Source organism: Eptatretus burgeri, chromosome 16, assembly GCF_056783735.1.
Source record: "Eptatretus burgeri isolate ZD-2024b chromosome 16, Ebu_testis_v1, whole genome shotgun sequence".
In the NCBI taxonomy this organism is placed as follows: domain Eukaryota; kingdom Metazoa; phylum Chordata; class Myxini; order Myxiniformes; family Myxinidae; genus Eptatretus; species Eptatretus burgeri.
In genome coordinates, this window is record NC_140976.1 from 40,445,076 (window position 1) to 40,461,651 (window position 16,576).

General features: G+C 41.6%; 1 protein-coding gene across 1 annotated transcript in view; it reads right to left on the minus strand.

The window, feature by feature from the left end:
- Positions 1-16,576, minus strand: part of LOC147010917 (gamma-tubulin complex component 5-like) — an 88,423-nt gene that overhangs the window by 28,381 nt on the left and 43,466 nt on the right. Inside the window, exons 11-13 of the mRNA XM_085859893.1 lie at positions 5,259-5,375; positions 5,037-5,148; positions 751-953 (exon numbers count right to left, since the gene is read on the minus strand). Of these exons, the coding sequence (XP_085716019.1) occupies positions 751-953; positions 5,037-5,148; positions 5,259-5,375 (432 nt within the window). The remainder of the gene's footprint in view (positions 1-750; positions 954-5,036; positions 5,149-5,258; positions 5,376-16,576) is intronic.

Consider the following 16,576-nt stretch of genomic DNA (forward strand, 5'->3'; position numbering starts at 1 on the left):
TGGTCTTTGAGACAAGGGAAACAACACCCAAGGAGTGACAAATTATTCGTCTCATAATACGCTCATTGACCCGTGTTACTTCAATTCTTATTGGATACAGCTACAGCAACTCCTTGGGCATGGTAACCATCAGAGTGACCAGACCAATAGCAGGTGTGACCACCCGCCATGATCTCGCCACTATCCGGTCTCTGAACCTCAGAGAGTGCTGCAACACTGATGTTCAAATGCTTGAGCTCAGATGATAACAGAGGCAGGTGATCATCCTCTCTTAGGGATAGGACATTCCAGGCACCAACCTGAAGGGAACGCCTCTGGCGAACCCAAAGAGCCCGCCGTCTGGTGGACGACACCTCAGCACCACCACAATCTGACCCTGGATGTTTACCACATGCATGTCCTCATATCATCAAGGAATGGGGGTCCCTAAGGCTTTGCACCAATCCCATCATCCAGTGAGCTGCCCTGCGAAGGACAGCACAGGAGGTAATCCCACGGAGTCGGTTTTCAGTTTTCTTTGCATTTTTTTTGTGTGTTTTGCGGAATGAAGTGTTTTACGGTAGCCGGAGTGTAAATCCTGCCACCAACCTCCATTAACAAAAAAACCCAACTACAGGAGGATACCCACAGACACAGTTGGGCACTAGATATGGATGGCCGTTGGTTCACAAGGAGCTCCTCCGCCCTTTGACAGGTTTTGTTTTTAATCCTGCTGGGTGTCCATTTACATCCACCCATCCATCCACTTACCATGTGTTTGCCACAATGCCCGGACCAGTCGTAATGCAGCAGAGTTGCATGAAGGCTGTTTAGCAGGCAAGTGGTACGAAGAGCAGCCGGAGAAGTGGGAGAAAGCACACGCACTCCATCTGTGAGTAACTGCCGCAGAACACCCAGACGCTCCAACCACGGATTTAGCTGCTCAAGGAGCATCAGAAGGGTCAACATCTTGTCTGCAATAAAACATGCATTGCGTGCATCGAGCTTCGTAACTCAAAAAATCGTTGTGATAATCCTAGTGATAAATATATGCAATACCATACTAACAGGTGTTAAGACCTGACAAGCAATGCAAACATTGTACTTGGTACAAATGTTGTTTTTAAATAAAAAGAAATGGCCAGTGGCCAACATGGTCAATGTAGAGTAGGTAGAAGGAAGTGGCTTCATAAAGGGTTGTGCTTTATGATACCACTGGGCAATCAAACCAATACAGTGTGAAACTAAACACAACTTAACAATGCTAAATGATAAGCAAAGCAAAACATCCAACATCTCTCATGGCAATACATGACTTGCAGCTTTGAAGAAAAATAATTTATTTATTTACATTTGCATCGACATTAACCTTCAGAATTGAAGATTTAAACGTTTCAAATGGTCACTGCAGACATACCAAAGAGGTGCTGTCTTCAGCTAGCTTTGATTTTGTTTACAACTGAGAAATTGCATCTGTCCTAAAATATTAATTATTGCAGTCTTGCTAAGAGGGTCAGCCTCTCAAATGATCGAGAAAAAAAATTGATGAAAATCTCTACATATGTAACTGCATATTTGTTTATCCTTCTTGCCATTAGTTGAGAGAAATTTGTCTCAAAGACCATTCTTCTTAAAGAGACGACAGTACTTGTTACTTCAGGAAAAGTAGCGAATGAGGTAAGAGGAAGTGAACATTCACAAATTGTACAAGGAAACATTTATTGCATCATCTCATCTCACAAGACAACCTCACATTACGTTAAATACATCATGATGATCTATAGGGCCGTTGAATCAGTTCAAACTGCCACTCCTGCGAAAGATACCACAGGATCCTTTATGTCTCTTTTTTTATCGACAGCATGTTCCATGGTAGGGGACACTTTTTGAACATCCGATTGTAACAGCAATTTGTTGGTTCAAATCCAATTCACAACAAACTGAACACCATCACGAGTTACCCTACCAGCACAAGTTCTGCATTGAATTCCTTCTTTCTCAGAAAGGACATCAGTCACATTGCGGTGCAGCTTCGGAAAAGGCAACACATTTTTCATGCTTCAAAGTTTTGTGAGAGAGAGAGAGAGATTGGGATCATATTCTGTGTAGAGCGTTGGTGCTGCTTAAGCAGTCTCCTTGGCTATTGGGCACAATCCTGGACGGGTCGCCACACCGACACAGTATACCAGTATTCTGGCACTCATTTTGCCGACCTCGGAAGGATGACAGGCCGAGTTAACCCCACCTGGTATTAATTCAACAGCTGAGTGGGATTGAACTCAGGACCCTAGGATCCTAAGCCCACCACTCTAACCATTAAGCCAACACCAGGCATACAATACAGCAGAAAAGGGTAAGATTGTATGGTGTGAAACCTCCTGCACAGACGAGGCCCTGTGAGGACTTGGGCACAAAGGCACATGGGAGTGCACTACATGCTTTAAAAGGAATAATCACAGACTGTTTGGCCAGTAGACCACAAGACATGGCGGTAAAGTGAGCTGTGGAGCCCTGGAGAGGGGTAGAATACTTTTAATAGGGGCTGCCCTGCAGAGTGGAATAGCCCAAAAGATGGCACTGCCCACACCAGGGGGTGGCCAATATAAGAGGGTTCATGAGGATGGTCTAGGAGGTGATGAAGGCCATGTCAACACATGCGCATGGCAGTAGGACATTGGACCTTGGAGAGACAATACCTCTCCCTCTCTCTCCGTTTTGTCATTCCCCACAAAGTAACGTTTTGGAGAGTTGGAAAATTGTCACTCCCTACAAAAAGGACCATTTTTGGAGAGTCACAAAGGGCCATTTTTGGAGATTTCCATCGTCATCCCCTCAACTCCTGGCCTCCTCATCGCCATTCTCCCACCTGAGTTGCACTTCACCCTGTGCCACGCCAACATACATGACACCAGCTCAAGACCAGCTCTTGCCTACTTTAATGAAGTCTTTGCCTATGTTCCCCTTTTTGATTTGAGTCGGGTATTTTGATGCCATAGTGGATTATTTCTTTCCATTGTACATAAGATTGCGTGTTCCTTCTTCCCCTTTACTTGCGTCGTTTGACCAACAGATCTGTTCTGCATTTATTGATCATTCTGCCCTTCCTTATCCACCATATTTATTTTATTTATAATAAACTCTTAATGATAAGAAACGTCTTGCCACCTGCAACCCACCACCAGTTTTGGCTTAATCTGAGCGATACTTGGGGTTTTGAAAACAGTGAAGAACACAGGGAGAATTAGATTGTGTCAGCATTCAGAGGCCTTTGGACCTTCGTCTCAGATGGTCTGTGTTAACAGACCCTCTGACGCAACAATATATATGTGAAAGTGGCCTGAAGCCCAATCTAAATATTACATACAACAGAAAGCAAGCAAAAGAGAAAATATTTATTGAGATAAAAGTAGAGAAGGATAGAGTAGAGGGAAAATAAGATGGTGGAGAAAAGTTGGAAAGGAGGTGAAGAAAAGGGAAAGGTGTTTGTGAGTGGTAGAAGGAATGAGTGGGGTTTGGAGAGGAGCAAGAGGGAGAAGTGTTGATGTCGAAATCTCTATAATTTTTGTATACACTACATGTACATGGACTCTACTAGCTCATTCCATTAGCAGGTTAGCACAAGTTCACTCTTCACCTGCAACATTTCCATTTACTGGATGATGCTTTCTGAACTAATCATGCATTCAAAAATAAAGCCTGAAGAGTCTCTTGAGCAAAGAGTCAAGTTTGTGATGTTTTACATCAATGCTGACAACTGCGCAATAAAGTCATGCCATTAACAAACTATTGCGAACACGTTTTAAGTTCAGTCAACATCATGTGTGTTCTTTCATCCATCATGGGGTTGGCTAATTAATCAGCAATGAGAACAGCAAGAAATCCACAATGTAAGCCATTTCCACATCCTTGGGAAATTCTTAAAGCTGGATCACACATACACTTGTATTGATCCCACCCACAGATATAGTGATGCTGTCACATTGGCTGCTGGAATGTTATAATCGAGATAACATTTGGAGCTGGAAAGTCGAGACAACATTTGGAGCAAACTTCCACACCAGAACTGATGTGAATTGTACCGAGCAACTGAAGGAGAATGTACAAGGGCATTCAAAAGGTTCTAGGAATGAGATACAAAAGATGAAGATAAAAAACAATTATATTTTTGAATTACTGTCTCTTGACTTCTATATGAACTTGTCCATGTGCCTTTCAAAACGATGACGATAAAATACAAGTTTTCAGATTGCTCCGTCTCGGTCGCATCAGTCGAAATTTATTGGGGTAGCAGTGATCCCTTGTGCTTCCATTGCATGGATTCCAATTTGGTTCCGGGATCACAATGTTCAAGCAAAGTTTCATCATCGGTTATCACACAAGCCATAAAATCAGCTGGATCTGTGTTGAACAGTTTGAGAAGCTTGTCGCTCTTGTTGTACGAGTCCTGAGATTTTGCGGCAAACAACTTGCTGAGACCTTGAAAATTCCCAAGTGTTCATGGATGATGGTGAAAGTGCTACCTTGAGAAATTCCAAGTTTTATGGATATTTTGGATACCTTAACAGGGTGATCCTCAATGATTAAATGCCCTGGGAAACCGTTTGTGCATCAGTCGCATTTGCTGGTCGTACTGACCCAGGGTCATCTTCAAGGTCCCATATCCAAACTGAAGGTCAACTACCCATTTTGCTACTGTAGAATATAATGGCGCACCTTCATGACGCGAGCTCCCCATGTGTTCGTGAATTTCTTCAGAGCGGGAACCTGCTTTGCATAAACATTTGATGACATCTCAGTGCTAAATTTTAGCGAGATCCACAACAGTACGACATAGCAAAATTCTGAATTATACTGAAATCACAAACAACATCAGAATAATGAAACAAATAGTATATAACAAGCACATTTGCAAGTTTTTGGGCAAAACTTCAGGGTTCAAGGGTGCCAAAGACTAACTCATTACTAGACCTTCACAAATTGTCCTCGATTGAGTGTTTGAGTGCATAAAGTAATGCACATAAAATGGCCAAACAGCAAGGGCCTAATTTAATACTGACCTGCCTGAGAGATGGATTGCTCGAGGGTGCAGATCACTCCACTGAGCTCCTGCAAAAAATTTCCAAGACCGCAAGCAAAAGCTTGCAGGGTACGACATGGGAATGTCCCTGCCTGAAAAGGCGAAAGAAAAGAAATACATGTAAAAGGTAAAATAATCCAAACAAGTTACTGAGTTTCAGAGTTTAACGATAAATAATGATAATTTAATAGATTTCCCACACCTGCGTTGAAGACCCATTCTCCTTCGCCCAGCCAACTGTTTCATCAACAAATGTTTGCAGGTCTCGTACAGCCTCACCACCCTCAGCCACAGAACACAGCGAAGAATATAAACAGGCCTATTTGTAAAAGAAGCAAACCGTCATTCCTTGTGAATCATTCTGAAGTGAACTTCACTCACCATGCTTTCAACAGTCTTTTTGATGACGAGCTATAATCTTATTTAGTCCAGTACGTTTATAGCTCAAAATTAAATTCATTTTGTCTTGCAAGAAAATACTGGTGTGTTGGTGTAATTTGGGAAAATATTTTCTGCAAGCAATTAAGAAAACATAGATAATGTGATTCTGGTGGCTATTTTATGATGGTCCTTTATGAGGTCCAACCACCATAGGTGTTTGGCAAAATGTAACGGTCAATCAGTTACACACACTTTGAGAAACTAAATAAATAAACAAGAAAGACGTCGTGCAGAGCACGATACTTGCAAAATCCACCCCACTCTCCAAAGGTTGCCATGGATACATCAAATTGTCCATTTCATTAAGATTAAAATTCTTCTTCTTCTTCTTTCGGCTGCTCCCGTTAGGGGTCGCCACAGCGGATCATCCGTATGATCCGCATAGTGATTTGGCACATGGTTTACGCCGGATGCCCTTCCTGACGCAACCCTGGTCGCCTCTTACGACACAGGGATATGGTACACCTATTTTAACCGGGGTATAAACCGGCCCAGTATACTGGTACTCATTTCGCCGACCTCGGAAGGATGACAGGCTGAGTCAACCCCCTGGTGTATTAGTTCAGTGGCCCAACGGGGCTTGAACTCAGGACCTCTTGGATCCCAAGCCGCTGCCCTTACCACTGCGCCAACACCAGGCTATACTTCATTAAGATTATTAATGTTTGTTTGTGTGTACGTCTCGCTCTACAGGTCGCATTTCGAGTCGGAATGTCCGAACTTCACCAATGGACTTATTGGCCACCAGAAATTTCTATAACTTTTGGCATGTTAAGGTCAAAGGTCAAGGTCAGGAAAAATTCCTGAAAATCGTGAAAATCCGTATCTTTTAGCATGGGCCGATTTTCAAAAATTCATGTCTCCGCCAAATCTTAACGGATTCCTTTCAAATTTGAAACATGGACATAGGAGGGGAGTATCTTTGACTGGATTAAAAATTGGTCACATCCGTTACGGATTACGGAGGTGACAGGTATTTTAATTTAATTTTTTGTATTTTTGTTTGTTTACCCTAAAAACTATGTTTAACCCCAAAAATTCCTATTATTGCTCAATATTCTCGATGGTACGCAATCTTGTTGAATTTCGTCAAGTCCTGGCCCTATGGCCATTTTTATTACTTGACGAAATCTACGATTTTGTCAAGTAGGTTGGTCGGTCAGTTTGTTTGTTTGTGTGTACATCTCGATCTACAGGTCGCATTTCAAGTCAGAATGTCATGGAACTTCACCAATGGACTTATTGGCCACCAGAATAGAACCCTATAGCTTTTGGAATTACAAGGTCAAAGGTCAAGGTCAGGAAAAATTCCTGAAAATCGCGAAAATCCGTATCTTTTAGCATGGGCCGATTTTCAAAAAATCATGTCTCCGCCAAATCTTAACGGATTCCTTTCAAATTTGAAACACGGACGTAGGAGGGGAGTATCTTTGACTGGATGAATTTCGTCAAGTCCTGGCCCTATGGGCCATTTTTATTTGTTTGTTTGTTTGTGAACAGTATTACGGAAAAACTCCTCGACGGATTTCGACGAAACTTGGTGGGGGGATTAGGTATGCCATTAGATTTTGGACTTGGTCCAAAGTCCAATATGGCCGCTATGGCGGCCATTTTGAAAAAATATTTGAATTTTTGTTTTTGCATTTCTACATGTTTTAAGTGATTTCCAACCCCCCCTGCCCCCCCAAAAAAAATTTTGTTAGAAGAAAAAAAAACAAATTTTGCAACTTTTTTTTCAAAAAAAATTTCGATTTTCTTTTTTTTAGCATTTCTACATGCGCGTCGATCTAGTTTAGTTTATTCAATCGTGGTTCAGTAGAGTCTGATCTGTTTTGACATACAATGAATGGGATATCAGGTTCACTTAAGTGACCCAGCCGTATTAGCGGCGGAGGTTTTGCACTCTACCGAGTGCTCCCCCTCTCGTACATCAGTTGATTTCACCAGGTTTGCAAATGTTATTCGGAGATAATATGCCTTGAATGTAGCAATCACTCCCTGGTCCATGCGTTGAATTAGAGATGTTGTGTTGGGTGGAAGAAATACAACCGTAATGTTTTTGTTGAGGTCCTGGATGGATATTGGATTAGCTGGGGCATTATTGAGGAGGATGAGAATTTTAAAACTCAAATTCTCCTTCTCACAATATTGCTTCAACTCGGTAGCAAGTAAATATTCACAAAATATTTTGCCTGTCATCCAGTCCTTGGCATTTGAGTACCAATAGGCAGGCAAACTTTTTTAACATATCCATTCAGAGTCCTGGTATTTTCTGAACGGTAAACCATTAACGGTTTCAATTTACAATTACCTTCAGCATCACTTCCCAAAAGCAGCGTGAAGCAATCTTTCGCTGCTTTAAACCCAGGTGTGCTCTTCTCCTCATGAGAAAGGTGCTTCCTACAAAGCATCCTCTTCCAAACAGACCAGTCTCATCAATGTTGAAAATTTGTTTTGGAGAATATCCACCTTCCTTGATAATGGCCTCGAGAAATGCGAGAAACTTCTCGGAGGTATCAGTGTCAGAAACAGCAGCCTCTCCAGTCACTTTGATGTTGTGATAGTTGTAACGCTTCCGGAAATTCGAAAACTACCCAGAACTAGCGCTAAATGGCTTCAATTAAACTTCATATCAGCTGTACGATCACCTCTTTCATACCGTCCTAAAACATCCATTTTCTCTTCAATAGTGATGGCCTTCCTCTATCTTTTGCTCACACTAGCAACCTCGCTACACCACGGACGCTTTCCAGTCATGATTGCAAAGGCTACACTTATTACAGCGGCACAATTCATGCACAAAATAGTAAACACTTCACCAAACGCACGAAGCTGAGATGGAGGGTTTTGGGAAACGAATAGAGGGAGGGGAGGGCGAGGGGGGCAATCTATCTCACCAATGTCAGCTGTTATAATGAACACGTTTTCATGCTGTTAAGTGCGAAAATTAAATTGCAGCATTACTCACGCACTCAAATTGCGGAATTCCAAACGCTCGTGAATGTAAATTTAAAAGTGCTATAAATGACAGGCGCGCACTATTCAAAAAATGCGCAAACAGAACACATGTAAAAGGCGAGCTTACTGTAATGGTGAAACGAGCTCCCCCATAACGATGATTCGCATAATGAGTTATTATAAAGGATCGTAACCCCTTCATGGTGGATACCTGTATAATTCAATTTACATAAAGGTTTAAAGGCGTATAAATGAATTCTGTGTTTTACCACCATTTTACCCAGTATTTATTACATCACCCAATCTAACACATTACATTAGTTCTTCATGCCTGTTGTTTGTGTTCTTTTTGACATCCTTAAAAACATTTCCTGTTTGGAATGATTTTCAATTTTGTTTGACTGCCACAGAGACAGAGTAAAAAATTTATCTCGCTCCTCTACGCGTGTGTGATCAGGACAAATTCAAAGCCCAAGTTTGGTAAAACGAGAAACTTGTCTTCCTATTCATGTTCCGATTCATGTTCAAAATATGACATTCAATTTAAATGTTGTTCCTCTATTTATTATTTGCAAAATCGAATATTTTTCAAGTATATTGTCTGTCTGTCTGTCAATCGCCTACAAGTCACAATTTAAAACCCATCTTCACGAAACTTAACCAAGTTGTAGAGATCGTCTCAACTGAGAAGCCGATTCATTTTGAGGTCAAATTTCTAAAATTGTCATTTTTCATCCGATTGACTTGAAATTTGAACAAGATTTGCATATTTCGTCACTGAATTGGGAAATCAACTGTTTTTGAGATCATAAGGTTAAAGGTCAACTCAAGATCAAACTTCTCAAATCAATTTTCAATTGAAAAATTGTCAATTTACATTCTATTAACTTGAAAGTTGAACAGGATTTGCATAGTCCATCACTTAATTGGGAAAGCAACTATTTTGAGGTCAAAAGGTCAAAGGTCAACTCAAGGTAAAACTTCTAAAATCAGCAAATTTCATCTGAAAAATAATTAATTTTCATCTGATTGACCTGAGCATTGATTAAGATTGTCAATTTTAATCTTAATGAAGATTAAGATTAATGAACAAAATCAAATAATCTTAATGAACAAAATCGTAGATTTCGTCAAGTAATAAAAATGGCCCATAGGGCAAGGACTTGACGAAATTCATCCAGTCAAAGATACTCCCCTCCTACGTCCGTGTTTCAAATTTGAAAGGAATCCGTTAAGATTTGGCGGAGACATGAATTTTTGAAAATCAGCCCATGCTAAAAGATACGGATTTTCGCGATTTTCGGGAATTTTTCCTGACCTTGACATGCCAAAAGTTATAGGGTTCTATTCTGGTGGCCAATAAGTCCATTGGTGAAGTTCCATGACATTCCGACTCGAAATGCGACCTGTAGAGCGAGACGTACACACAAACAAACAAACTGAACCGACCAACATACTTGACAAAATCGTAGATTTCGTCAAGTAACAAACAGACAGGGGTGAAAACAGTAACCTCCGTCCATCTTCGATGGCGGAGATTAACTGGAACTGCCACTTTATAACTACTGGCAGTGAATACCGGGTACCCAGACATCCACCTTTGATACAACATGAGACTTATATGATACTGTAGTTGCAAAGTTTCCCTTCGATAGGATAAGTGGTTGCAGAGAAAACATTCTTTAATAGTGATACAAATACAGCCTTGCTTCGACACAGGACTGATGAGTTACGAACCGGGTAGCACAAAGTGTTCAATCTATTTATTCCGAATGCAGTTAGCCCTTTTTCCTGGAGACATTGTCGGTATCAATTGAATTGCTATTCCTTTATCTTCAAACGCTTTCAGGTACAGCCAAATGAGCCTTCTGGAGATAAAATTTTTTCAAAGTTTTCAGATTCAAATAATTAAATAATTCTGGCTGCCAAACCGCGTGGCCGATCGGGTTGAAATTTTAAACCTACGCTTCACATGTCGATTAGATAATTGTCAAATTTCGCATATGTTGATGCAGCGGTTCCAGAGTAAATGTTACTTAATATTTTTCCTTCAATCCAACATGGCTGCCAAACCATGGGGCCGATCGAGTTGAAATTTAAAACCTTCATTCCACATGAATGTTCAATGATAACTCTGAATTTTCACATTTATTGATGCAGCAGTTCCAGAGTAAATATTAATTTATATTTTTCCTTCAATCCAATATGGCTGCCAAACGATTTGTCGTACATCAAAACGGGGGGGGGGGAGAACTTTTTGTTCGTCATGGAGAGGCGGTCATACCTGTGGAGTTTCGCCTCAATCTATTCAGCCGTTTCAGAGAAGACTTTATTAATTTTCAATCCAATATGGCTGCCATACCATGTGACCTATTACAACATAAATTTAAATTCTCCCTCTTATGGGGTAGTGGATCATGCTTGTCAAGTTTTGTGTTGATCAGACAAGGTGCGTTTTTCTATCCGAGAAGGAGGCCAAACCATGTGACTTGTGACATCATAATTTTTACCATATATGCAGACATGGGGGTAGATTATAGTTGCCAAGTTTCACTTCGATAGGATATGTGGTTCCAGAGAAAACATTATTTAATATTTTTTCTTGAATCCAACATGGCTGCCAAACCATGCGACCTATCAATTATTCATTAACAAACTAATATTCTCTACCCTTGAGCAATACTTTTGTGAAGTTTCCACTTTATCTGTCAAGCCGTTCTGCAGAAGATGTTTGAAGGTTTTAGGGTAAATTCAATATGGCCGCCAAACCATGTGACCTATCAATTAGAAATTAACAAACTTGTGAAAGTATGTCTTGGGGAAAGTGTGTGTGAAGTTTTTCCTCAATCTGTCCAGCCGTTATGGAGAAGAAGATTTTTAAAATTCATTAATTTTCAATCCAAGATGGCTGACGAACCATGTGACCGATGACATCATAAATTTAGATTCTGCTTCCAATCGTGTCGTGGAACACGTGTGTGAAGTTTCGTGTTAATCTGATAAGGTGCGTCTTTCTATCCAAGATGGCTGCCAAACCATGCGACTTGTGACATCATAATTTTTACCATGTATGCAGACATGATGGAAGATGATAATTGCAAATTTTTGCTTCGATAGATTAAGCAGTTCCAGAGAAAACATGATTTAATATTTTCCTTAAATCCAACATGTCTGCCAAACCAAACCATGTGAATTATTCATTAACAAACTTATATTCACTACATGTGTAGAATAGACTTGTGAAGTTTCCCCTTGATCTGACCAGCCATTCTGGAGAAGATGTTTGAAGATTTTAAGGTCAATTCAATATGGCTGTCAAACCCTGTGACCTATCAATAAGAAATTAACAAAGTTGTAAAAGGATGTCATGGGGAAGGTGGGTGTAAAGTTTTGCCTCAATCTGTCTGGCCGTTCTGGAGAAGATTGTTTTTGAAAAAAAAATTTCAAAATAAAATGACTGCCGAACCAAGTCACCGAAGATGTCACTATAATTTTTTTCTACGGTGAATTGTTGTGAAGATGACGCTCAATAAATTTCTGATTTTTCCCATGCAGCGTTCTACTCGACGAATTTTCACCTGGATAACGCTTCACCGATGACGTCACGAAAAATCACCCGTGTTCCCCATGGTGAGTTCATTAAAATGTATGAAGCGAAAAAAATTCCATTGCACGGTTTCAGAGATATAGAGGTCCAGAGGTTTTTTCAAGATGGCACCCATACCACGTGACCTATGACGTCATAATTATCAATTAAGTATGCTATCAAAAACGATACATACTATGGTGAAAATTTCATGTCGATCGGACTTACCGTTCCTCAGAAAATGATTTTTAAAGCGAAAAAGCCCGCAAGTTGCCGGAGGAAAAAGAAAAATAAGAAATAAACAGAAGAAAAAACAAGAGGTTACCCAGTCCATTAGACTGGGTACCCTAATAATCAGATGACTGTAAAGGAATTCTGGAAGGCCTTTACAATAATGGATGCTCTATGTAATGTTGAGGAGTCTTGGAAGGAAGTCACCTGTTCCTGCATGAATGGAGTATGGGGGAAACTTTGCCCTCAATTTGTTCACGGCTTCAAGGGTTTCAGCGTGACTAATGATTTGTCGAAAGCATGACATAACATCGTCGAAACGGCCAAGACTGTCGGCTTTGATGAGATGGAGGAGTGTGATGTAGAGGAGTTGTTGGACTCGTACTGGGAGCAGCTCTCAAATGAGGACCTTCTAATACTGGAGAAGGAACGCCAGGTGGAGGAGTCGAGGACAGAAAGTGAAGAGATTGAGCCACTGCGTACTCTCACTCATACGAGGTTGGTGGAGGCTTTCCACCTCATTGATATGGGTCTCGCCATCTTTGATGAAGATGACCCCAACACATCGCAGCTCAAGAGTGGCCCGAAATGTCCAAGTGGACCTCAGCTGCTATAAGTTAATTCAAAAAGAAAAGCAGATAAAGGCAGCCGAGACAACTTTGTTTTCCTTTTTTTTTCAAAACGAGTCTATGCCCGTACGTGCATGGCCGTACGTGTGTGGCCGTACGTGAAAAAAAAAACTTTCAAACCGCGTGCCAGAAACAACTACACAGGCCGTTCCTTCACTCTCGCGTGCCCGTACATGCGTGGCCGTACGTGCGTGGCCGTAGGTGCGTGGCCGTAGGTGCGTGGCCGTAGGTGCAAACCAAAAAAACAAAAAACTTTCAAACAACCACACAGGCCGTTCCTTCGCTCTCGTAAACGACGACTGGATTGGGGCATTGTGTTTATCTATAAATGCGCATAAGAAATCGAGAAATTATCAGAATACAGTAAGTCATCACTATCCGGAAGTGGTGCATGCCCGTACGGAATGTTCACATGCATTCCACGAATTATCGCTTGCATTGAAGTAACAACTGCTGTGATACTTACACACACACAGAGTTAATTAAAATCCAAATTAAAATCAAGTTTACCTCCCTGTCTTTGCTTGCCATGACATTCGCTGCCATTGACCATTGCCACTCCTACGCCATGGTAACTAAATGGCGCCCTTTCCCCATCGGACACGACTACGCAGCAACGTCTTGTCATTGGTTAGGTAAATAAATGGCCGCAGCAACGTGTCTTGTCATTGGTTTGGTAAATAAATGGCCATAACTTGGGAAGCACTTGTCCGATTAATATCAAACCTTGAAAAGGCACATACTCAGGTCCCCAGCAATATACCTGGCCAGTTTCAATTAGATCGGACCAGTGGTTGTCGAGGAACAGCGGTCACAGACACACAGACACATTGCTGGAATTATAGATAGATGAAGGCAAAGAACATCCAAAGGATGATGCCAGTGAGCCCTCAACATGTAGCGGTCAAAAAGCTAAACTGCATTTCATACCCTCTCCAATTCAACATCCGTCAACATCATCAACACCACCATCTTCGCCAAGGTCATCTAACACAGATGATCCCCCTCCTCTATAACTCCTCCACCTCCTTTCCCTCAACACTTCTAAAAACAAGAAGACATCAGCAGCAGCAAGTAACGTTGTGTTAACATCTCCTTTCATTAGTTTTTCTATCTTTAGTTATTAGAATTTATTAAATGCAACAATACGTGGTAGTGTTCTCACAATTTTTCATTGTTTAATTCTTAAACATTACAATTTCAATAAAATAAACCACTGTAATAGTAAAAATATGACAATTAAAAATGAGGATTGATGCAGCACTCCCCCAAACCTCCACCTATTACATTATTTCTTATGGGGAAATTCGTTTTAATTTACACGTTTTTCATTTACACGACTATCTTCAAGAACGCAACTATGGCGGAAATCAAGAGGTCCCTCCCTGTATTTCTTATGGGAAAATTACACTTTGTTTACCAACTGTAATGCTTCGGTTTAAAAGCAAAGCCATATATTTGGTAGAACAGTGGTTTTAGTTGCAAATTACATTATAATACTGTTGTTTACCTAATAATAGACAGGAACATAATATAAAGTTAATTTAGTTGTAACAATGACCAAAACAATCTTGTCAAAGTTTATGTACAGAAGGCAGCGGAGGGAGGTGGTGGATGAGATAGTTATTTTTAACTCTTTCATTCTGAAAAGTTAATTATTCGCAAGCCTTCTGAAAAGTTCATCCGCCCATTGAAAAGTTAATCGGTGGAAAAGCTATTGACTTATTACCACCACAGAAATGACATTTCACAATCACCATGACACTGTGATTGCTCCTTCGTTGTAGTGAATGGAGGCCTTCATTAATTGATTAATCGTCCTAAATGAAACCATTCATTGTAGCAAACCTTCACTATAGTGGGGAATACCTGTATACTTGAACACTGTGGAAAACAAATCGCCTTCAGAATACTCCCAATAACCATGTCATATCCATATACAGGGTGTTCCAAAAAGACCCAGACAACTTTGGTTGTTAATATATTTAGAATCACAAATGATACGATGACACCCTTTGGTTTATATGATACAGAAAACTCATAAAGTTTTGTACACAACATCAAGACACTTCAAAGTGAGCTCCGTTTGTCGAGCGCAGGACATCAAGGCGGTACACAAATTCTTGCCATGTTCGGCTCAGCATGTTTGCGTCCACCAGTGCAAGTGTAGCTGTGATCCGAGAACGAAGATCCTGCAGATTTGCCACTTTGGTGTTGTCGACAACATTTTTGAAACTCCCACAGAAAAAAAAAAAATCAAGGGGGTTTATGTCTGGTGTCATCCACCAGACGGCCGTCTCCTTGGGTTAACCTGAGGCGGTCCCTTTGGGTGGGTGCCTGGAATGTCCTATCTCGAAGAGAGGACGATCACCTGTCTCTGTTATTATCTGAGCTCAACGTTTGAACATCGGTATTGCAGCACTCTGAGGTTCGGAGATCGGATAGTGGCGAGATCATGGCAGATGGTTATACCTACTATTGGTCTGGTCGCTTTGATGGTTACCACACACAAGGAGTTGCTGTGGCTGTGTCCAACATGCTGACTCCAATGATAATTGGGGTAACACCGGTCAACGAGCGTATTATGATACGAAGGATTCGTCACTCGTTGGGTGTCGTTTCTCTGGTCTCTGTACATGCTCCGACTGAGGCGAGTGATCTCACCATGAAGGATGTATTCTATTCCGTGCTCGAGTCTGTGGTTGATCAGTGCCCCAAGCGAGATACTCTTCTAGTCTTGGGGGATTTTAATGCATCGATGGAACTGATAGGGATGGATACGAGACATGTGTTGGTCCCCATGGGTCTGGAACTGTGAATCAGAATCTTTGACAAACCCCCACAGGTCTGGAACTGCACTAAGTTTCTTCACTTTGTAGGAAGTCATGGACTTAAGGTGGCTGGTTCATGGTTTCAGTGCCCACAGGCTCAACGCTGGACTTGTTATTCCAACGCAGGTGGTGTGGCAAAAGAGATTGACTATGTGCTCGTTGATGGTCACTGGAAGATGATCCAGAACTGCAGGGTCGACCGGAGTGGTCAGTTCCTCAATACTGACCACAGGCTTGTTGTAGCAACTCTGAAGTTGCAGCTTAAATCCGGGAGAATTGCACTATCTCAGCCGAGGCTGGATGTTGGCAAGCTCAAGGATGAGAGGGTAGCTGAGGAGTTTGCGAACAGGCTGAGTGGACATATGGGGGGTCTGGCTGCTTTGGGGAATCCTGAAAAGTTGTGGAGTACCTTCAAGACCAACGTCCTTGATTTTACCGGTGGATGTCTTGGAACTCACAGTCGGGAGAAGAAGAATTTTGTCTCTCAAGGGACACTGGATAACATTGACCAGAGTTGCAGGGCCAGGCTTATTGGCAGAGCTGAGCTGTTCAAGGAGCTGAGGTGTAAAACTGTATGTGCGCCAAGGTTGGACAAGCAGGCCTGTGTGCGAGGAATCTGTGAGAGGGTGGAGCATGTGGTCAAGTGATTCTCGTCCTGCTTACAGGGGAATTCACGCATTGCGTTCTTCCAAGCCCGTCCCTCGGTGTACTGCAGTTAGAGTGGAGGGTGGTGGGCTCTTGACAGAGGAGTCCGAAGTGAAGGACAGTTGGGCCGGTTACTTTGAGCGGCTGTACCAGGCTATTCCACCAGCTGTCGAGTTGGATGACAGTGCTGTTACTATCC